Source organism: Miniopterus natalensis, chromosome 17 (genome assembly GCF_054644295.1).
Source record: "Miniopterus natalensis isolate mMinNat1 chromosome 17, mMinNat1.hap1, whole genome shotgun sequence".
NCBI lineage: Eukaryota > Metazoa > Chordata > Mammalia > Chiroptera > Miniopteridae > Miniopterus > Miniopterus natalensis.
In genome coordinates, this window is record NC_142097.1 from 13,817,314 (window position 1) to 13,841,003 (window position 23,690).

The window sequence follows — 23,690 nt, forward strand, 5'->3', positions numbered from 1 at the left end:
GTGCTTGTTAAAAATGCAGATGCTCAGACCTCTCCTCAGACTGAATCTGACTCTCTGGGGTGCAGCTCTGGAACCTGCTGTTTAACAAGTTCCCCAGATGATCCGTGTGCACACTGAGGTTTGAGGGCTGTTGCTCTCTGCACTGCCCTTAGGGAGCTCAGGCCAAGGTCATCTCCAGGCACATTCAGACACTCTCCCAACAGCTTCTCCATAAGAAACGAGTCAAATCCCATCTTCTCATGGCCCCTGGGACAGCAGGGATGAGAGGACCACTTAAATTGTAACGTGTGTGTACAAGGTGTGCACCCCAGCCTCGTTTACAGTAAAGAGAAACTGAAAAAAGCTGTCTGCCAGTGGACCTCTGGTCCAACAGTATAACGGTATATCTTTCCAATGGAATGTTGTGCAACTATTCAAAGTGACTTTTTGTTTTTTGTTATGCAAAGTGCCGAGGTCCCAGAAAACCTCAGCGTATTGTTTGTGGATTCCAAAGAAATAACCCGGAGGACTGGCTGTGAAGGACATGGACTTATTAGGACTTATATGTGCACCAGTAGCAGTCGACTATGAAGTTTACCACTGCACTGGCTGCCACCAGTGAAGTTGTCCCACTAAGTCCCATCTGGCCTGCGGATGGGCCACACCAGGGGTGGCCAGCTGGTGTATTGTTTTGCTATCACTCACAACTTCCCAAAACAAGGTTTTAAAGAGTACAGAAAACGGAAAATCAGGGCATGCAGAGGCAGGGGGATGTACCCCTGTGCAAACTGTGCAAGATCAAAACACTCACTGTTTACAATCCAGGCTCACATCTAGAAGCGGTTTCTCTTTGGCCTTTCTTAGACTGAGTTGCTGGACAGGTTTCCAAGGTCTCACAGTCTGTTTACAGATGGCCTTCGTTATGGTTCCACAGAGGGAGGGGGAGTTTGAACATGGGAAGGGGCCCATGTTCCCATTAACCATATATTTTTATTTTTATTATTGCATCTCCCCTTCCTCCCTTCCCTTCCCTCCCTTCCTTTCCCTCCCTTCCCTTCCCTCCCTCCTTCCTTGTCCTCACTGTCATGTTTTCCCTTTTTTTTTTTTTTTAATATATCTTTATTGATTTCAGAGAGGAAGGGAGAGGGAGAGAGAAACATCAATGATGAGAGAGTCATTGATCGGCTGCCTCCTGCATGCCCCCCACTGGGGATCGAGCCCACAACCCAGGCATGTGCCCTGACTGGGAATTGAACCGAGATCTCTTGGATCCTAGGTCCATGCTCAACCACTAAGCTATGCCCGGCCGGCTCTTCTTTTTTTTTTACCCTCACCTGAGGATACTTTTTCCATTGCTTTTCAGAGAGAGTGGAAGGGAGAGAGAGAGAGATTTGTAGTTCCACTTATTCATGAATTCATTGGTTGATTCTTGTATGTGTCCTGACCGAGGATTCAGCCAGTATCAGGATGACACTCTAACCAACTGAGCTGCCCAACCAGGGCCAGTATAGATTTATTTTTAACAGCCGTATAGCATTTCATAATACTAGGCATTCATAACTTATTTACTCATTTCCCTACTGAGGGATATTTATGTTGTTCCCTCCCCCTTTTTTTTCTATTTTATTAACAATGTGACAATGATCATCAATATGCCTACTTTAATCTCACCATAAACATGAATTTCTCTGGGATATAACTTAAAAATGGAATTGCTGGTTAGGAGAATATATACACATTTATTCATTTTCAATATACCTCATACAAAATTCAAAAATCACATCAATCATACTGAAATGCAAATCTCCTTCCTACTCCTGTCTCCCAATTGTCAATTCTTCATTCCTGAATCAATCGCTGCCATCAGTTTTTACCTTTCACAGATATTCTACGATTGGCCATTTTAGATTTAAAAATATATATTGCTAAATTAGCCTTCAAAAGGACAATTTATATTTGCTATGGTGGATTGCAATTGACCACAGATTCTTTGCTGTTCCTCCTACCCAGAGATGAAGTCTATTTCCCTACTCCTTGTATTTAGGCTGGCGTAGGCCTTAAGAGATACTGTAGCTTATTTTCTCATTTTATTGTAATGTCCTGTGATGTGAATAAATCCAGTCTATCCCACTGGAGGGCAAGAAATCATGTGAAGCAGAGAGACACACTTCTAGCTTAGGTTCCCTGGACCAGGGATTGGCAAACTTTTTCTGTAAAGGACTAGATAATAAATATTTTCAGCTTTGCAGGCTATATGGTATCTCTTGCAACTAGTGAACTCTGCTGTTGTATTGTGAAAGCAGCCATAAATAATATGTAAATAAGTAGGTGTGGCCAATTTTGCCCACTGGAAGTAGTTTGTTGATCCTAACCCTAGACCAAGCAGCTTGCCAACTGCCAGGCACGAAAGGTCATCCTAGACCATCCAAGCTCCAGTGTAGTCTCCAGCAAACTGCAGAGATCAGCTGAACTAGCCCAGATCAGAATAACTGCCCAGTGAATATGCAGAATTTTGAGTAATAATTAATGTCTGTTATTTTAAGCCACAAAGTTTTAGTTTGTTACACATCAAAAGCTAACCAATTTACCAACCTCTGCCATCATTGAACATTATCAATATTTTTTATTTTTATTAATCTGATACATTAAAAATGATACCTTATATTTTACTATGTCTTTTTATGGTTACTTATGCATTCAATCATTTTTTCATATACATTCATTGGTCAACTATATATGCTCTTTTGTGAGTTTCCTCTTCATATCCATTGCTCATTTAATTTAAAAAAAAAATTATTGATTTTAGAAAGAGGAATGGAGAAGGGGAGAGAGAGAGGGAAACATCAATTTGTTGTTCCACTCATTTATGTATTCATTGGTAGTTTCTTGTATAAGCACTGACCAGAGATTGAACCTGCAACCTTGGCATGTTGGGATGACATCTAATCAATTGAGCTACCCAGCCAGGGGCTCTATGGCTCCTTTTAACACTGGCTTATTTTCTTATTAATCTGTCATTGTTTGAAAATATATCTTGGGTATTAACCCTTGTCTGTTATATATATATTGCAAATATTTTCTACTTGTTGTCTATTACTTGTACTATCTTTTTTCATATTAAAATTGTAAAATTTTTTATTTATTATTATTTTTTGTTAATCCTCACCTGAGGATATTTTTTTCATTGATTTTTAGAAAGAGTGGGTGAAAGGGAGGAACAGAGAGGGGAAGAGAGAGAGAGAAACATTGATTGGTTGCTTTGAGCACAAGCCCTGACTGGGGCTGGGGATAGAACTTCAACTCTTCAGTGTGCCGGCTGACACTCTAACCACTGAGAACACCAGCCAGGGCTTATACTGAATTTTAAAATTTTTATATAATCAACTTTAGCAATAATTTCCTCAAATTTTTTAGTCTGTCAATGGCACTATTTTTGGGTTATCAGCACTATTTGGTGTTTATTTATTTTTAATTAATATCTTCTGTTTTGGGGACATGGAATAGGAGGGAGGGTAGTCAGATGTACATTTAAATCCAGTTCTCCCAACAGCTATTACTTTTTTGAAATTTACTTTCCAAGTTCTTGAAAGAATTCAGCATTATTTATAATAATAAAAAATAAGGTGTCCTAAATGTAAAGCATCACTTGAGTAGCTCTCTCAGTTACGTGAATATAGGCTAAGTCAGTCATTATTCTGGGAGTAGGATATAGCTTTTGTGACTTAATTAAGGTGGCCATTAGGTCTCTGATATATTAACGTGGTCCCTAAGAAGGAGCTGGATAAATTTATATAAGGAGGACCCTGGGTCTTCCAGGCTAGAAGGAATTGATACTCAATCAGTGCTCCCCCCAGACATGAAGTTATAGAGACTTGTGGATGTTGACTGGCTGGCCTTGGCCAAAGGACGGTGGCAGGGAAGAATAACAAGGTCTTTGAAATAATTAACTTCTGTAAAGTAGGAGCCCAGGCTGATACCTTCAAGGGTTAATTTCAGTCCTGCAGGTGGCTGATGCTGAAAGCAGTTCTGGCACCAGCTATGCAACATTTCAGAATCAGCAGCATTACCCACTGAATGTGCAGAATCAGTTTATATAAAGAAGCAGCGTGAAGAAAAGGTGTAATTGACTACCTGGATGCCTGTACTGTCCTCGTTGGTGTATGGAAGTTGGACAGACTTCTACCAGATTATATTCTTGGGAATTGAGGGTAAATCAGAGAGATGAGCCCTAAGAGACAGATGTTGAATATCTTATTAATCTATTTTGTGTAGTCTCTAAACAATTTTCATTTTATGTAAAAAAATTTAAAGATGTATTTATCATTGTACCACAATTTTAGGAGCAGGCGAACATATGTCCATCCTTAAGGAAATTAGTTAAAAAGTGTGCTACGTTCATACAACGGAATACTATGCACCCATCACAAAGGACTATGTAGAACTATATTAATTAAAGTTAGAGAATCTCTAAAACTTATATTTGAGTAAAAATATAAATAATATTTCTATAAAATTATTTAGTCATATATCCTTATGGATATATAGAGGTCTAGAAGTAAGGTTACCAAAATTTGATGGTGATTGGCTCTAGGTAGTGAGATTTCAGATAATTTTTGCTTTCTTTTTCATACTTTCCTGTATTATTAAAAAAAATTTTTTTTTACAAATTTACTATAATGAAAAAAATTTACTATAATGAATATGCTTTATCTTTATGAAATAATTTTTTAAAAATGGAAAGTGACCAGAGATGTTATAAGGAATGGTAGTAGTAGTAGTAGTAGTAGTAGTAATAGCTTACTATGAACCAGAAACTATAAGTGTTTTATATGCATTATCTGATTTAATTCTCACAACAGCTCTATGAGATTACTATTACTATTTGGTTTTGCAATATTGAGCAAACTGAGGCTTGAATTGTTTCAGTAAATTGTCCATAATCACAGTGAGTGGTGGGGCAAGATTAAAGCCCAAATTCCCTGGCTGCAGAGCGCCCCTGGCTCTCTGGTTCGACCCACAGGGGAGGCTGGACCTCTGGAGTTAACAGAGAAATTCACCAGCATTTTAAATACAATCCACTTTCAATCCTACTAGTCTTACCTCCATGGCTATTTTCTCTTTTACTTTACGAGAAGAAAGCACTAAAAACTGCAAAAATAACCAATACCAAAGTCACTACCAACTAAAGACAGAAAACTTTCTGTGGTATTCTACTACAATGGTAGACCCAGTGAGCCATACCTTCTAGTACTGGAAGGTGCCCTGGCATTGTCCCCACTTTTTGAGTCTGGGCTGGCCCTTTGACTTGCTTTAACAAATAGAACATGGTGAAAGCACCAGTTCTGGGCCTAAGCTTCCACTGTTGCCCTTTTGGGAGACCTGAAGCACCATGTAAGAAGCCTGGCTACTCTGCTGGAGAGATTATTAGAAAAGGTCACATGGAGAGAGAGAGAGAGAGACAGACTTTGAGACTACAGGAGGAGAGGGGCCCAGTCATTCCAGCTGAACCAGCCCCCAGTGAATGTTACTATGAACAGCAACTACAGCAGAAGAATGGCTGGGGGGGGGGGGGGGGGCAGGCTAATCCCAGTCCACAGTGGGATGTTTTTAACTGTACATTTTGGGGTGGTTGGTTACGTAACAGACAATGAAAACACCTCTTTGCCTTTCCTTGGGTGACTACTGGTAAAGCTGAGATCTCCATTCCTTACTCCTTCTCAATTTTATGGCAATCGTTTGCAAGACGCTTTCACATTAACTACCAGGGCCTAGACAAGCTTTTTAATGTAAAGAGGTACTAGGCGAGAGTCCAGAGACTTTAGCCCTAGTTGTATATCTTTTGAAAGTAATTTACCTTTTTCGTTTGTTTGTTTTAAATCCTCACCCAAGGATACATTTATTGATTTTCATTGATTTTTATTTTTATTTTCTGAGAGAGAAACGTCCACTGGATGCCTCCACATGCCCGGATCTGGGATGGAACCGCAACCTGGACGTGTCCTGAGCGGAACCTAACCTTTGGGTTTACAGGACCACGCTCCAACCAACTGAGCCACACAACTGAGCCAGGGCAAGTAATGCACCGCTTTTTCACACCTGTAAAGTAGGGAGACTAATGCTCACTCCACTTACCAGAGGGTACAAATGAATAAAACCGAGTTGAAAAGAAAAATGAAATGTATTTAATAGCGCTTCCAGCTCAAGAGGCAGGTGAAGAAATACAAAGAGCGGGGACTGGATATCATCAGGGTGTCAGATCTTGAACAAATGATCCCCAGTTCTTTCTCTGTAAATGAAACTACTCTTTCTTACCTGACAGTTTATCTGTGATGTTAAAATGAGGCATCGCTGTAGAGGCCTGTTGCACAATAAACGCTAACTGCCCGCCATCAAATCCAGAAGCCTTCTCCCCCGCCCCCTGCCCCCGCCGCCCTCCTCCTATTTCCTGACCAACCCCAGAGACTGTGATTTAGTAAGTCTGCAGTGAGGCTCAGAAAGCAACTTTAAAAAATAAATAAATCTATATTTGCAAAAAACAAGTTACCTAGCGGATTCTAATGCAGGTACCTTCGCTCAAAGGACACCGCTGGCTACCACGCCCCTTTTTCTGTTGGAAGGAGCCGCAAACTCTAGGTCTCGCGATAGTTTTTTCTTTCTTCAGACTCTACTACAGATCTCGCGAGGTGTTGATTGTCCAATCACGAGGCTGGATGGTTGCCCAAGATGGCGGCGCGCTGGGATCGTAACACCTGCGTTTCTAGGAGCTTCACGCTGCAAATGGCTTGAGACTGGGGTTAGAGGCCCACTCCAGACTGGTGGTCTGGCTGGAATTTTGCTCTCAGAGGTAAGTCACTTATTGTCTTTCACAATGGTTGGGAGTTCACTTAGCCCATGTGTCACCCAGGTTCCTCGTTCTCGGGCTCTGGGCCCACGAGGTGCTGACTTCGGAGTCTAGGGAGACAGACCCGATAGGGGCTGGAGGCAGGTGAGGAACTGACTAATTGAATGGAGACTAGGGATTAAAGTAGGGAAGACCCCCGGGGCTGAGGAGGTTTAGAAAGATCCGAAACTGAGACGGGAAGACAAACTGAATGGATAAGATGAGAGTGTGGAAGGAGTGGAAGAGCTGGAGAACTGGCAGTAGTGAGACTATAAGAAAAAGTATTTATGAGGGAAGGCAACCAGGAAAAAGGGAGATTGGTGTTGAGGTGGGAGGGATCTGTTAAGATGGGATTTGAGATTCTGAAAGCGAAATTTAGACTGTGTTAAGGTGAGTGCTAGTTGAAGAAGACTATGTAAGGATCAAGAGAAACCAAGGAAACAGTAGCTTCAGGGTTCTACTACTTCGGCTTTTTGGACAGACTCGGACACCCGGAAGAAAAAGACCCAACCCTAGGACTAAACCCCTCTGAGAGTCAAGATGGGGAAACGTTTACCGAGAATGAGGGTGCTGACTTTCAGTGGCCGGGACAGTGAAAAGAGTTACACATCAGTGTTTTCAGCCAACAAATAATGAGTGCCCACTCTCTCAGGCCCTAATTTTGGTGCTGGGATATTGCAGTGAATGAGCTAGACAAAAGATTTTCCCTCGTGAAGCTTAGTGGCAGGGCAGGTTTTATTTTATTTTATTTTCCAGAGAGAGTCTAAGGGGGGGAGAGAGAGAGAGAGAGAAACATTGATGTGAGAGAGACACATTCATTGGTTGCCTCCCCCACGCGCCTGGACAGAGGCTGAGGATTGAGACTGCAACCCAGGTATGTGTCCTTGGCTGGAATCAAACCCAGGATCCTTCAGTCCAAGGGCTGACGCTCTAATCACTGAGCCAAACCAGCTAGGGTGGCAGAGCCAATTTAAAAAAATAAGTGAAATATATGGAATGTCAAATAGGTAAATTCTATGTAGAAGATAGAAGCTAGTAAGGGAGACCAGGAGTGTGTTCGCTTCCTGCAATTTTGAGTAAAGGTCCTCAGCAGGAAAGGCATCAGTGAGGTGATATTTGATTCAAAGACCTGAACAAGCCCAGAGTATCTTGCACGTATGTGTTTCTGGGGGAAGACAAGTCCATGCAGACCAACCAGCAAATGCAGAAGTCCTGAGGCAGGAGTATACCAGAATCTATAGACAACAAGGAGGACAGTGTAGCTAGAGCAGAATGTGTCAGGAAGAGGAAGTAGATTAGGTTAGAAGGAGGTGATAATGCTGATACCAGGCAAGAAGTGACACTGAACTAAATTGAGAAATGTGATAGATTTAGCTAAGGACCCACTGCCTGTATGAGGAGCTTGGTTAGCAAAGAAGTGGCTTTATTGACTCATTCTGTATGTGTTCTGACCAAAAAGATTGAGTAATGTAGGAATGAATTGAATCAGCTGTATGTGAATGAAAAAGGGCCTATGTAATAAACCTGACAAGCTCCTGGGGGCCACATGGCAGGCCCAGTCACCAAAAAATAACCACACAAGATGGTCTGATCATAAATTCCAACTGGGCAGGTCATAGTGGGTAGTTACGTTGCGGGCCTGTAGCTCTCTTAGCAAAAGTCAGTCTTTATCTTAAGTGAGCCCTGTGCATTGTTCTTATGCATTTAGGATAACGTACCTTTAAAATGTCAGAGTAAATGAAAGAAGAAAAATGAGAAGAGCAATATGTCTGGAGCATAGTGCTGGAAGAGGGAAGTAGCAACTAATGAGGCTGGAGGGATAGGCAAGGCCTAGATTGTATATGCCTTGTTAATAATTTTGGACTTTATCAACCTAATAGCTTTAGGAAGCCACTGAAGGGATTTAGCAAAGAATATGCAGATTTGTGTGGGATGGGGGAGGGAAGACTTGTCTGCTGCATGAAAAGTGGATTGCAGGGGCTAGAGTGGTTATAGAGAGATCAGTTAGAGACTATTATCATAATCTGAGAAAGAGATGATAATCACCTGGTTTAGAGATGTGGAGTTGTGAAGGGTGGGGAATAGATAGGGTCAAGAAATAATGAGGAGAATATTCAGGACATGGTGCGTTTGGAATGGGGGAGGTGGAATGGAGAAGATGCTAAAGATTTCCAGGTTGTGCACCACAAGAAAGTGGTGTCATTCAGTGAAATAGGGAAGATTAGATGAGGACCATCTCGGGGTGGGTAGAAATTATTTGATTTTAGACATGTGCATGAAATACTTTTCAGCCATTCAAGGGAGAAGTCTAGTGGGTAGTTGGATATATGATATGGAAAGGTCTGGGTGAAGACAATTCTTTTTTGAAAATGGTTGTTAAATTTCCAATGTACAAAGCTGTCAAAAAACCTTCTGAAATAGTGTGTTAACAGAGTTACTACTATGTAAAATTACAGATATGACTTAACCAGGGAGATTAGGGAAGGAAAGACCTTTCTGAAGAAGAGATGCTTGAAGTGTGATAGTAAGGATGAGTAGGAATTCATCAGGTGAATGGGGGGGAAGGGTAGAGGACATTGTAGAACAGCGATTTTTCAACCTGTGTGCCACAAGAGTTTTTAAAACATGCAATACCTGACTATTTAGTCAGGTAAAAAAATGACAATAGCCAACACAGTAATAGCTGTCTGGTGTGAATTAATCAAATTTACACCTTTTTTTGGTCAGATCAGCAGAAAATATAATAGATTTTTTTGGTGTACCGCAGAATTTTAGCAATTTATGTGTGCCATGAGATGAAAAGAGTTGAAAATCACTTATAGACAAAAGGAGTAGCCTGTGTAAAGACCCTGTTGTCAGAGTGGAGGGACAGAAAAATGAGCTTGGGAGTGGAGGGGGTGTGACTTAAGCTGATAATAACAGAAATGGGCTAGCCCACGCCAGGCTCGACCTTATTTGTATGCTGAAGTAAGGTTTTTTGTTTTTATCCTAAGAGTAAGATTTTGAGCAAGTGGGCATACGAGGAGGATGTGATGAGATTTGTGTTTAGAAATTATCACTGTAAGGTGGAAAAAGGAATGGAGAGAATAAAAGAGGATTCAGGGAGACCAGTTAAGAGACTGTTATAGCAGTCTAGGTAACTTGTATTGGGCTTATATTGGTGGAGATAGGGAAAAATTGATGGATTTGGGAGGTATTTAGTAGATTAAATCCAGGTGACTGTTGATTTCTTGGGATATGAGAGGGCTAGAGAGCTATCTGGTGATTCCTAGGTTTCTGGCTTACATAGTACTGTTTAGATAAATGCTCATTATAAAAAAGAATGGGAAATGCAGAGTGGTATAAAGAAAATAAAAGTCACCTACTACCCAGAGTATGTAGTATTCTAAAATATTTTTAAATTACCAACTACAGAGTTTTACTAAATCACTATCAATGGCTTTTCTTCTAGTTTTCATTTTTTGCAATAAATGCATTAACTTTTTTCCTCTTTGTAATCTGGTGGAAGACAAATTATGTTTGTTTTCATTTAGTTTTAGCTACCTAGGAGTGACAAGACTGACATTTTCAAAGGAAATTGGAATAGAAGATATTTTTTGAGACTTAAGTGATTTTTGGTACACTAGAAAATATTCAGTCCATGCAAGGCTATTGTGAAAACTAACCTCTGATTATAATATTCTTGGCTGTAGTTTATAGGACTTTCTGCTACTTTGATGCTTTAAAGGAATAGTTTCCAATTTTCTTTCCTTGGTTTAAAAAAAAAAAAAAGCTTCATCATATGCTGTATACATTATTGTGGCAAAATATATATAACATAAAATTTACCATTTTAACCATTTTCAAATGTTCCGTGTGCCATTCAGTAACGTTAAGTATATTCACAATGTTGTGCAACAGTCGCCACTATTCATTTCTAGAAGTTTTTAATCCTAAACAGAAACCATGTATCCATTAAAGAATCACTCATCAGTCCTCCCTCCTCCCAACCCCTAGTCACCTCTATTGTGCTCTATCTGTATGAATTTGCCTAGTCTTGGCACTTCATGTAAGTGGTATAATGCGATATTTAATATAATATAATACTCCTTTTGGGTGTGGCTTATTTCCCTTAGCATAATGTTTTTAAGGTTTGCCCATGTTGTAGCACGGATCAGAATTGCATTCCTTTTTATGGTTGAATGTTCCATTGTATGTATATACCACATTGTTTATTCATGTGTATGGACGGTTGGGGTTGTTTCCATCTTTTGGCTGTTGTGAATAATGATGCTGGGAACATTGGTAGGCAAATACAAGTTTGAGTCCCTGCTTTCAGTTCTTTGGCATATACTTTGGAGTGGAAATGCTGGATCATATGGTGATTCTGTGTTTTAACTTTTTAAAACCACCAACAGTTTTCCAAAGTATGTACCATTTTATGTTCCCACCTGCAATACATGAGGGCTCTCATTTCTTCACATTCTTTCCAAAATTTATTATTTTCTTCTAAAAAATTTTAAATAATAGCCATCCTAATGGGTAGAAGTGGTATCATATTGTGGTTTCGATTTGCATTTTTCTAATGACAGATGATGTTGAGCATCTTTTCATATTCTTTTTGTTTTGCACATTTAAAAAATGTAACTTCTACTTTCTCACTTGATTGGTAAGGATGTGTTGGCTGTAACTAGTGTCTTGGCAACCACGGTTTTTCCCCATTAATATTTTTTAAACTAAATGTGCTCACTTTTCCCCTTTTCTTTTTCTTTTTAAAGATGGCTCTGAGTAAATCAATGCATGCAAGAAATAGATACAAGGACAAACCTCCTGACTTTGCATATCTGGCATCCAAATATCCAGATTTTAAGCAACATGTTCATATAAATCTGAATGGAAGAGTGAGGTAGGTAACAGATGAAGAATTCTTGATATGTATTATTGTAGTGTAATCGGAATGGTACAGAGTAGTGGAAAGTGTACTGGACTGATAGTAGACCTGAATACTAATCCTAGGACAAATCACTTACCCTCTTTGGGTTTTAACTTTTTAATCTATAAAATAAGAGGATTGGACAAATGTTTTTAAATTTCCTCTGGCTTTAAGAAAAATCCCTCTCAATGTCCAAGTTATTGCTTACCCAGAAGAGACCCCAGAGTACTGCAGAGGCCTTAGAATTGTGCTCTAAAACTTGGTGGCTGGTGCCCTGGTCAGTATAGGTCAGTTGGTTGGGCATCCTCCATGCATCGAAAGGTTGCTGACTGGATTCCCAGTCAGGGCACAAGCCCTGGTTTCCAGCTTGATCCCCAGTAGGGGGCATGCAGGAGGTAGCTGATCAGTGGCAGTCTCACATCGATGCTTCTCTGTCTCCCTCTTCCTTCCTCTCTCTCTCTAAAAATCAATTTGAAAAAAAATTATTAAAAAAAAAATAATGTGGCTGCTGATGGTCTAAAGTTCTTTTTTAAAGTGTATGTTATTTTGAGGTAGGAAAATAATAACCATGACATCAAAACTGTGATTTCACAGATATTATTACTTAGGATGTCACTGTATTTAAGTAAAAAAGCTGATTTTTTAAAATTAAGAAAATAATAGTACGAGTGCTTCAGGAAATGGCCAAGATTATGATAATGGTATGGGAGATTATGATAATGGATGTGCATAACAGAACCTTGAGAAGGAAATATTTGACTACATTCCTAAACTCTGGGAGTTAAGAGGGGATGGAAATTCCATGCCGGCCTGGGGAAAGGTGTGCTGATTTAACTGTGGGGAGGAGGGAAGGGAAGGAATAATAGGATCATTGGGCTGACCTCTTTCTCCTGGCAGTCTTCTTATGACTTTAGAAATAGAGGTCCTAGGGCAGGCCTTAACCTGAGGACCAAGATACCTTAGAAATCATATAAAAGTATTTACAAAATATATTTATGTTCATTTTTCTGGGAAGTAATCCTTAGTTTTCATCGGATTCTCAAAGTGATCTGTGATATCACTCCCCATCCCAGTATGCAAAAGCTGAGATCAAATGCTCCAGAACCATGGTTTCCAAGCTTTTTTGTCTATTTCATTCAATAAAAAGTTGAGCACAGCCCCAGTTATGAATTCTGTACTACTTAATATTTATTAATCATTCTGTGCTAAGTTCTAGGAAAGTCATAATAAGAAAGACATGTGGATATGTGTTACATGCCATTGAGTTGGCTATGATTCCTGGCGACCCTATGAATGGGTGATGTCTACAATGTCCTGTCCTCAACAGCCCTGCTCAGCTCCAGACTCATTCCTGTGGCTTCTTGTATGGAGTCAATCAATCTCATATTTGGTCTCTTTTCCTGCTGCATTCTATTTTTCCCAGCAATATCGTCTTTTCCGAAGAACCCTGCTTCTCACAGTGTGCCCAAAGTAGGACAGCTTCAGTTTTGTTGTTTTTGCCTCCAGCGATGTTTCAGGCTTAATTTGCTGTAGGACCCACTTGTTCATTTTTCTGGTGGTCCAGGGTCCTTAGAGCTCCCCTCCAATACCACATTTCAAATGAATCCATCTTTTCCTATCAGCTTTCTTCACTGTCCAACTTTCATATCCATACATAGTAATTGGGAACACGAGGGTGTGGATGATCTTCGCCTTGGTCTCTAATGACTCATCTTTGCTCTTGGGGATCTCCCCTAATTCTTCCATTGCTGCCCTTTGAGTCTCAGCCCTCTCTTGATTTCTTGGTTGCAGTCTCCATTTGAATTGATGACTGAACCAATATAAGCAAAATCTTTAACAATTTCAGTATCTTCTGTCAATGTTAAAGTTGTGTATCTGCGGTTACGATTTTTGTCTTGATCAAATATAGTCCTGCTTTGGCACTTTTTTCTTTCACTTTAATTAGAAGTCGTTTCAAATCATTGCTACTTTCTACCAGTAAGATGGTGTCATCTGCATATCTTAAGTTATTGATAGTTTTTCCACCAATTTCCACTACTCCCCTGAGCCTGGCTGAGTTTTTCACATATGTTTTTCCTGCAGTTCAGAATAGGAAAAGAATGACAAAGAAGAAGAAGAGGAAGGCATAGTTGCTGCCGTATTTGGAGTTCACACACTAGTGAGGATAGTGGACAGATAAACAGGCCTTGTTTGCCTGAGTTTCTCAGAATCTGTGGGGTGTGAATGGCATCACACAGAAAGTGGATCTGACCCTGACTTTGGATTTAGAAAATCATTTGAAACAGATGTGGTGTCTTGGTTGAGTTCTGAAGAATGAGTAGGAGTTAGCCCAGCAGAAAGAAGAGTGACACAAGTGGGGGAGCAGTGTGTGCAGAGAGCACCAACAGTAGGGGAACTGCAAAGTTGGACATGCCTAGGACAACTGACAGAAGATGGGCCTGGGGAGGCTTATGCTTGCAGTACTTTATAAGGCCCGGGGAGGAGTTTGGAGTTTATCTTAAGGACATGGTGTGGAGAGGTCTGTGTCTTCACAGTTACCATCCCTATCCTTATCCACTAAAGTTTTAAAGTAGGGGAATAACATGTTCAGAATTGTGTTTCGACAGATGTGTTCTAGGAACAGGATTGTGGAGGGTGGATTGCAGGGGGAATTAAGACTGGAGATACAGGGAAGTAAGTAGAAAATGGTTTTAATAATCCAGATTAGATACATTGGTGGCCTAATTAGATAGGGGCAGTAGGGATACAGATTACTGGATGAATTAGAGAGAAATTCATAGATAGAATTAGCAGGACATGTTGGAAATTAAGAAGTAGGAACCAAGTATGGTGCTTAGGATTTCAAATTAGCAAGAAGATAGGTGATAGTACCATTTAATGAAGTAGGGACCAAGGGGAAATGAGCTGGTTTTGGGGAGATGATGTTTTCAGTTTCTGGCATATAGAATATGAGAAGTCTGTGGGATATTCAAGTGGAGTATTTCATAGGCAATTGAAACAGAAGTCTGAAGAGGGTACAGCAGTGATGTTGGGATGTTATTTGTGAAGGCCCTGGGCCTTTGAACTGAATACTGGAGGGTAAGTAGAAGCAGGGGGAGGAATTCCAACTGTAGAGAACAGAATTTTGTGAAATGCATGGTAAGTTTGGAGAACTGCATGTAGATGGAGCTAAAGTTGATACAGGATAGCAGATTGGGGAATAAAAGAAGATGAGACTGAAAGGAAAACAGAAAAATGACAGAGAGCCCTTCATAGCATACAGATAGAATGGACTTGATTGCTTAGACATTGAGGAACCAGAGGAGGATTTTTAAGATGGTTAGAATTTTTAAGATGATTTAAGATTTATATAGTGGTACCTCGGTTTTCAAACATCTCCGTTGACGAACATTTCGGTTTACCAACACCGTAAACCTGGAAGTAAATGCTTTGGTTTTTTAACATGCCTTGGAAGTCGAACATGCCACACGGCGTCCACTGAGTGCAAGATCCTGAGGCCTAGCTGTTGGTTGTTGATCCCTCGGTTCTCAAACGTTTCAGAACTCGAACGGTCTTCCGGAACGAATTACATTAGAAAACCAAGGTACCACTGTATATATTTTTAAAATCACTCAGATCAGACCAAACAGATCTGTTATCACAACATTTCTGAATAGACATTCAATAAATATTTGTTAAATCATGAGAATAATTTCTCTGTAAAATCTGTTTGTTGCCCGGCCGTGTGTGGCTCAGCAGTTGAGCATGGACCTAGGATCCAGGAGGTCCCAGTTTGATTCCCAGTCAGGGCATATGCCTGGGTTGCAGGCTCGGTCCCCAGTCGGGGGCATGCAGGAGGCAGCCAATCAATGACAACTCTCTCATCATTGATGTTTCAACTCTCTCTCCCTCTCCCTTCCTCTCTCTGAAATCAATAAAGATATATATATTTTTAAAAATCTGTTTGCCGTTCATATATGGCATACCTAAAACAAAATTACAGATAAATAAAAAAGGGTTAGGCAAAAATATACTAGACAAATGAGAGTTTCCTCCAAATCTGAAAATACAAGGCAAAAACACATAAAATTGAAAAAGATGCTTGTTTATATTGATCAGTGAAGATTTAAAAGTGAAGACTTTTAGCATTTTGAAAAATATAACAGAAATATCTTTTTAAAGTGTTTGACGTATGCCCAGCTGGCGTGGCTCAGCGATTGAGCATCAACTTAGGATCCAGGAGATCAAGGTTCAGTTCCCGGTCAGGGCACATGTCTGGGTTGCAGTTTCAGTCCCCAGTAGGGGTGTGCAGGAGGCAGCTGATCAATGACTCATCATTGATGTTTCTATCTCTCTCGCTTCCTCTGCCTTCCTCTCTCTGAAATCAATAAAGACATATTAAAAAAAAGAGAAGAGCCTGGCCAGGTGTGGCTCAGCAGTTAAGCATCAACCTAGGATCCAGGCGATTGGGGTTCGATTCCTTGTCAGGGCACATGCCCGGGTTGCGGGCTCCATCCCCAGTCGGAGGCGTGCAGGAGGCAGCCGATCAATGACTCTCTCATCATTGATGTTTCTATCTCTCTCTCTCCCTCTCCTTTCCTGTCTCTGAAATCAATAAAGATATATTTAAAAAAAGAAAAAAAAGACAGTGCTTTTTCTTAAAAAAAATGGGGGGGGGGTTGACATAATTTGGAGACATTTTTCTTTGTATTTCTAACCAAATAGAAATACTTGGTTAGAAATAGTGCTAACTGTTATCCAAACAGTATCTTGGTTAATACCAAGACAGTACTTTGGTTAATAACAAATAGCATTTGGTTAATACTGTAACCAAAATAAACAGAGAACAGTAGCCTTTAGGGACTTCCAGAGAATCCATGAATGCTTCAGAGACAATTAGATAAAAATACTTGTATATGTTTTTTTTCTTAAGGATATGGGGTTCAAAGCTTTAACCTATAATTTAGAACTTCACTTTTAAAAGAATTATTGACCCAAGAAAGGTTAACTACTACTGATAAAGGGTCTAAATGATATAATCAGTTTCCCCCCTTTTTATTAAATTTATTGGGGTGATGCTGGTTAACAAAATTATACAGGTTTCAGGTGCACATTTCTACAACACATCATCTGTATACTGTATTGTGTGTTCACCACCCCAAGTCAAATATCCAACTATCACCATTTATTCCCCCATATCCTCCTCAACCTATAAAATCAATGCACTTTTTTTTTTTAAATAACCTTGTACAGGCTTATAATACTAAGGAGTGACTTAGCCAGAACACTCTCTGGCTCAGTCTATTGCTTTCCTTATTGAGATATAAATATTAGGGAGAAAAAGAAAATTATTATATTTTACAGATGGCTTGATTGTTGTCTACCTGAAAAAAATTTTGAGAATCACCTAAAAATATTCAAGCAAATAAACAAGGTTGTTGAATGAAATATGCATATAAATATTTTAAAAATATAAAACATAATAAATAAAAGAAAATTGATTGTTTTTCAAATACTAGTTGGGAAATATAGTTGCAATAAAAGATTCCATCTGCAATAGCAAAGGGAAATAGCTTTGGCAAGAAATATGTAAAGATCTATGTAAAACAACAGAATTATCCTCAGGGACCTAGAGGAAGACATGAACAATCTAGGTACATAATGTATTTCTGAATGGGAGACCCACTATAGTTAAAATGTTAATTTTCCCCCAATCAAAATCCCTGTAAAGTTTTTGGAGAAAAAGTGACACAATGTTTCCAAATGGGTGGTGGAAATGTGCAAGGGTGTAAAGTTAGAGTAATTAAAATATTAGTATAGTAGTATTGGAACAAGAATGGGCTATCGGTTAGTTGCCCCTTGCAGAGTGGTGTTTGGTAACACACTTATGTCTAAATAACAGAACCTTTGCATATGCCCATTAAATTGAAGGGTGATTCCTGCCAGTCATTCTGCTCAATAGTGTACCTCCCAGAGGGAGTGCAAAGTGGGAAGAGTGACTCTTCCTTTTTTTCTTTTTTTTAAATTAATTAATTTATTTTAGAGAGAGAGGGAGGAGGAGTGTGTGAGAGAGAGTGACATGGAGACATTGATTTGTTACAGTTATTTGTGCATTCATTGGTTGATCCTTGTATGTGCCCTGTCCAGGGATCAAGCCTGCAACCTTGGTGTATCGGGATGATGCTCTAACCAACTGAGCCAACTGGCCAGGGCTGGATTTTTTTTCAATAATGGATTTTTAATAGATTCAGTTGGGACAGCCATAGGAAGGGTACATTATATTCTCTTTCCTATATGTGATACAAAAGAAATTCCTGATGGTTGAATTATTTTAATATATTTATTTTTTTAAATACTAGAAAAATATATAGGTAGGTGAATGTCTGTATAACTTTGAGTGTAGGAATGGTCTTTCTAAGCATATTCCAAGGGTAGAATTAATAATTTAAAAAGATGGGTTTAGCTATATAGGAAGTAAAAACTTTTACATATCAGGAAATACTAAAAGTAAAAGGTGATGAAACAGTATAAGTATTTAAAGTGTATGACAAAATATTAGCTTCCTTTATATATAAAACTCTTATAAGACAATAAGAAAGAAAACAGTAGATAAAGTTAAGGATAAAAATGGGTAATTCACAAAAGGAAAAAATGGACTAAATTAGCAAAGACAAAATATTACAGTATCCACCAGTGGCAAAAATGTAGTCAAGTGACATAGTGATAAAATGCTGGTACAGTTGCAGCCTTGAAAGTTCTAAAAAGCATACTTAAATAATATATATTTGAGGATTTTTATCACAAGGCTGTTTATAACAAGGAAAGCTGGAAATAATCTAAATATCCAGTATGTAGGTTCTTAGAATGACGTTCTGTATGGTGGAATACCATGTAGCCTGTAGAATGGATGTTGCAGATTATAAACATGATAATTTTGTTTCAAACGAAAACCAAAATATCTGCACTGATATGCTGGGCATCGAAAGGGCTGAAAGGTTATGGCTGTGATGTTCAGAGTGGTGGTTTTGTAATAGGCTAAAGTAATTTTGAATTTTTTTCCCCCAGGAAAATACAAATTTGTCTGTGAAGGGATGGGAAGAGGGTGATGCAAGCTTGAGGAGAACCTTCTCTTCTCTCTTTAAAAATAGGAGCAACATGAGCTTATTTATTAGTTGGCCATAAAACGTATTTAGGAGGGTAGGTGTGTGAGAGAGAGATGTACCTTTTTTTTTTTCTTTAATGCAAATGACCTAGCTGCTCCTGATGTCATTCCCCATCCCGCTTGCTTAGGTAGGAGATTTTGATGATTGTCTGCTTTGATTGAATATTCTTTATTTTTATAATGTCTTTTTGTTTAACTCCATAAGCTGTGTGAAAAGGAATGGCCAAAATATAGACCCAGCCAAACGATGGGGAAGGAATATCAGATAAAACATTAGACTTGAGATGGATTGAAGTGTCATTTATTTGTTCACCTCTGAAGTGGTCTCTTAAGGGAGGCAGGGTGTGGAACGGGAAGAAGGGGCATTCTTAGTCAGTCATTCTAAGTACCAGTCCCGAGGGTGCCACTAACCAGCTGTGAGGTTTTAGATAATTTTCTTAGCTTTACCAAGACTGAATTTCCTCATCTAAAAAAGAGGGATAAAAGGCCATATTTTCGATGGTAGTCATACAGGTTAGTAGTAATGCATACAAAGTGACTGGCACATTGTACACACTTAGTAAATGATAGGTACTCTTATCATCATTAAGCCTGGTATAATTGATAAGGTGACGAGGATTGTGGGTGTGATTGATATCACTCTCTCTTTGTTTTTCTTCCCTGCACCTGTCACTCCTTTGTTATAATCATATCTGACCATTGTAATTAGATTTTAGTTTGTGCTTTTTATAGTTACCAGCCCCATAGGGACATTCTGCAATTTACTTGAGCCCTGTCAGTTGAGTTTGAATGAAGTATTACATTTAACTGATTGTTTTTTAAACCAAAGACCCAGCATTGAAGAATTGTACCATTTTTAGCATCTCGGTGAAGATCTAATGAAGCAAAACCAATGTTGGAGTAAAATTGGGAGGCTTCAGCCTTTGTTGTTACATCCAGTTCAACCTCTACAGTGTTGGAATGATTGATATTTTAACCATGGGTCACAGAATGTATGCTTCCAAACGCCGACTATAATGGCAATACTGTATTCATCAGTAGCAGTGCAGGAGTCATTCTCAGGAAATCTGACATGAGCCTGTTGACAATAGGCTATTTTGTGAAGCTGGATGTGTTAAACAAACAACAAAGACTGATAGAGTAAATTGCTAATTTCCACGTGAGAGCTAATTTTAGTTCCTGTGATCTCAGAAATGAGGATGAAAAAGATCTTGCCTGTGTTCAGGATTTTTTAATGTCCCAGAGTGCTAAGGTGACCTAGATATTTAACTAGTAAAGTCGGATGACTAGACTTTGTCCTACAAAAAGATATCCAACTCTCAGATTAGTGTCTGTATTTTCTTAGAAGAAAATGAATACTTGTTTTGCTAACGAAGTCAAAGAATCAACTCTTCATTGATTTTGCAGCTTACTTCAATTAGAATAGCCTCTACTTGATATCTTGTACTTTTTGGTGATTAGGATGCAGCTCCTTATTAATAAATTGCATGCTCTAGGCATCAAAGTGAATACATATATATATATATATATATATATATATATATATATATGTATTTTGAATAGCAGAACTGTTTCTGTAAACAACTCTGTTTGAAGACACTAAGAAAACATTATATTGCTCTTTTTCTTCCTCCAATTGTTTCATGAAGCTATGTAATTAATGCTCAAGCTGTAGTACTATTTTTTTTGGTGATTGGTGTCACTATGGGAAATGTCCCCATTTGGTCCCCAAAAGAATTGCCCCCCTTTCATGGAAAGCAAGTACTCTGGAACCAAGGACCTATTTTCCTTTTTTGAAGAAGGGATTTTTAAAAATTTTTTTATTATACAGCCGTTATAGAGCCCTTAGTGGGAACATTACAGAAATATACTCTTCCTAACTACATTTATAATGGTAATGTTGCATACATAAAAGAAAAAAGTCACAGTTCTTCTACCTTAATCAATTTGTGTTTAAGCCCTTGTCCTTATATGGTAATTTTTGTCTTTGTAATTTTGATACAGATAGAATCATAGGACTTATTTTTACCACCACTTGATTACATTATATTATAAACATTTGCCATATAGTTACAAAACACCATTATGAAGGTGATAGTATATGAATTGTATTTAGATAATACAGAAATATGAGGAGAATGAAAGTCTCCATTCCTACTCATCTACCCACCCATTTCCACATCCAGAGGTGGTTCTAACCTTTCCAGACTTTTCTTGTCTCTACAGAAATTGGACATTTCATATACATGGCCTTTGTTATTTTCCACTGACTTTTAAACATGTTTAAGTCTTCCATTAAAGAATTATTAACAAAACCCCTCTAGACTTTCACTCCGCATTTCTCTTCTCCCCTTGCATAACTCAACTTCTTGAAGAATTGTCTGTTTTACTGTCTCCACTTCTTTCCACATCCTTAATCTTTCACTCATTTCAGGGTGGTTTTTAATTCTGCTCTTTTCAAGAGCAGCTCTTGAAAAGGTCTCCAGTGATCTCATGTCACTAAATCCAGCTTCGGTTCTCAGTTGACTTCTGAGAAGCAGGTCGCTCTGCTCACACTGTTCCCCTTCATGGATACCCTCTTCTCTTGGCTTCTTTGGCACCACACCACACTTTCTGGTTTTCTTTCTTCACCCTTCTGTTTCTTTGTGTAGCTTCCTCTGTAATGATTGTATATACAACCATGAAAGGATTCTTCAAGGCTTCGTGCTAAGCTCTTTTCTTGTCACTTTGTATTTTTTCCTTATGCACTTTCTATGCCAGGGCCTCACTTGTTTGTTGGCAAAAATCACTTACACATTTGTTTCTACAGACCAGTTTTCTGAGCTCTATACCTAGAGATGACTGCTTATTCAGTAGCTCCACTTGGATGTCTCAAATTTATGATATTGCCCCCCCAAAATGGGTCTCTGCCCGAGTTCCCATGTTCAGTGAATGGCACTGTCTATCCTTCTGAACAATCCAGACCTATAGGAGATACATCCTCCCACACCTCATATATCAATCCATCACCAAATCTTGTAAATTTTCCCTTCTGAATATCTCTAATTCCTTTCACTTTTCTCTATTTTTGCCCCTGCCACCTTTACCCAGCTTCTTAATTCAAATACAGCAATTGTTTTCTTTTGATTTTGTTTCTTTTATCCTTACCCGAGGATATGTTTTCATTGATTTTAGAGAGAGGAAGGGGGGGGAACATCGATCGATGTGAGAGACACACATTGACTGATTGCCTCCTGCATATGCCCTGACCTGGGGCAGGGAGTGAACCTGCACCCAGGTACGTTCGCTTGACTGGGAATCAAACCCTCGATCCTTCAGTGCACAGGCTGACGCTCTAAGCACAGAGCCATATTGACCAGGGCTTGATTGTTTCTGTTTTTTTTCTTTACACTGTGTGATCTGGTTTTCACCTTCCTTTCCCTTGTCATGTAATTTTATCTGATTATATTATTTCTCCTAATTTTTCTAGTGTTTGTAGTCTTAAAAATATACTTACATCTCTGCCACTTAACTTGTCAACTTTAGAAGAAATCTTTTGACCCATGTATAAAAGATGAAGAAATAATTCACTAAGTACCTCTTCCTTTCCCATTTTCCCTCCTGAATTGTTTACAGACATTTACATTGTATTTTGTAGCCACAGTTCACAGATGTTTTAATCTTAGCTCTGGTTATAATAGTTGCAATGCTCACTGCTAGCCTTTGTGCCCTAGTTTTTCATTTGTCTCTTGATTGGCTGAACTTTTTCCACAGGGAATTTTTTCACAAAGAGACCATGAGATCTAGTATGTTCCTTGAGTTCTTGTCTGCTCTGTTGTCATTATAATTGAAGTATAATTTGGCTGAGTATAAAATTGTTAAGTAACATCCTTTCCCCCCACAAAGGGCTTCCAAGTCACGTTCTTTTGCCTTTGTACCTGCTAGAAGTGGGAAGCCAGCCTTCTTTATCCTGTTGTCTCCGCCGCCTCCCCAACTAGGTGATTTAAGCTTTTTGTCTAGATGTGTAAAGGATTTTTTTCACTTAATCCTTGAAGTCTGGTAACTTTGGTTTTCTTATTCAGCGACACCAATTATGTTTATGAAGGATCTCCATTATCTGACTTTCCCATATTTTTCTCTAATTTTTAAAAACTTCTTGTTCACTTCCATTTCATTCGTTTATTGAGGTATGGTTCACGTACCCTTTTAAAATTTTATAATTCAGTGGCTTTTAGTATATTGACAAGATTCTGTAAACATTGCCAGGGTCTCATTTCGTTTTGCATGCTTTTTAAAGTCTTGTTTTCTTTTTCCTCAGTGTATCACTGAAGACTATGATGTCAATTTGTTCTCTTAGTGGTGTTAATTTCTTTTTCTTTTCTTTTTTTTAAATATATCTTTATTGATTTCAGCGAGAGGAAGGGAAACAGAGAGAGAGAGAGATAAACATCAATGATGAGAGAGTCATTGATCGGCTGCAGCCCGCAACCCGGGCATGTGCCCTGACCTCGAATAGAACCCCGATCACCTGGATCCTAGGTCAAGGCTCAACCGCTGAGCCACGCCCGGCTGGGCAAGTGGTGTTAATTTCAATCACTTAGTTAAGGTGGTATCCATTCAATTTCTTTCTCCTTTGTAATTGATAATTTGTGGGGAAATACGTTGAGACTACATAGTATTGTTTCTCATCAGACTTTTACCTACTATTTTTAGCATTTATTGATGATTCTTAATTGAAACAATTACTAACCTGGTAATTGCCAAGAGTAATTTTCTAACCACCTTCATTACTCTACATC

General features: G+C 38.9%; 1 protein-coding gene across 1 annotated transcript in view; it reads left to right on the forward strand.

Moving 5' to 3' along the window:
* The first annotated feature begins 6,702 nt into the window (after positions 1 to 6,702).
* Positions 6,703 to 23,690, forward strand: part of METTL16 (methyltransferase 16, RNA N6-adenosine) — a 61,175-nt gene continuing 44,187 nt past the window's right edge. Inside the window, exons 1-2 of the mRNA XM_016211150.2 lie at positions 6,703 to 6,823; positions 11,617 to 11,744. Of these exons, the coding sequence (XP_016066636.2) occupies positions 11,617 to 11,744 (128 nt within the window). The 5' untranslated portion in view covers positions 6,703 to 6,823. The remainder of the gene's footprint in view (positions 6,824 to 11,616; positions 11,745 to 23,690) is intronic.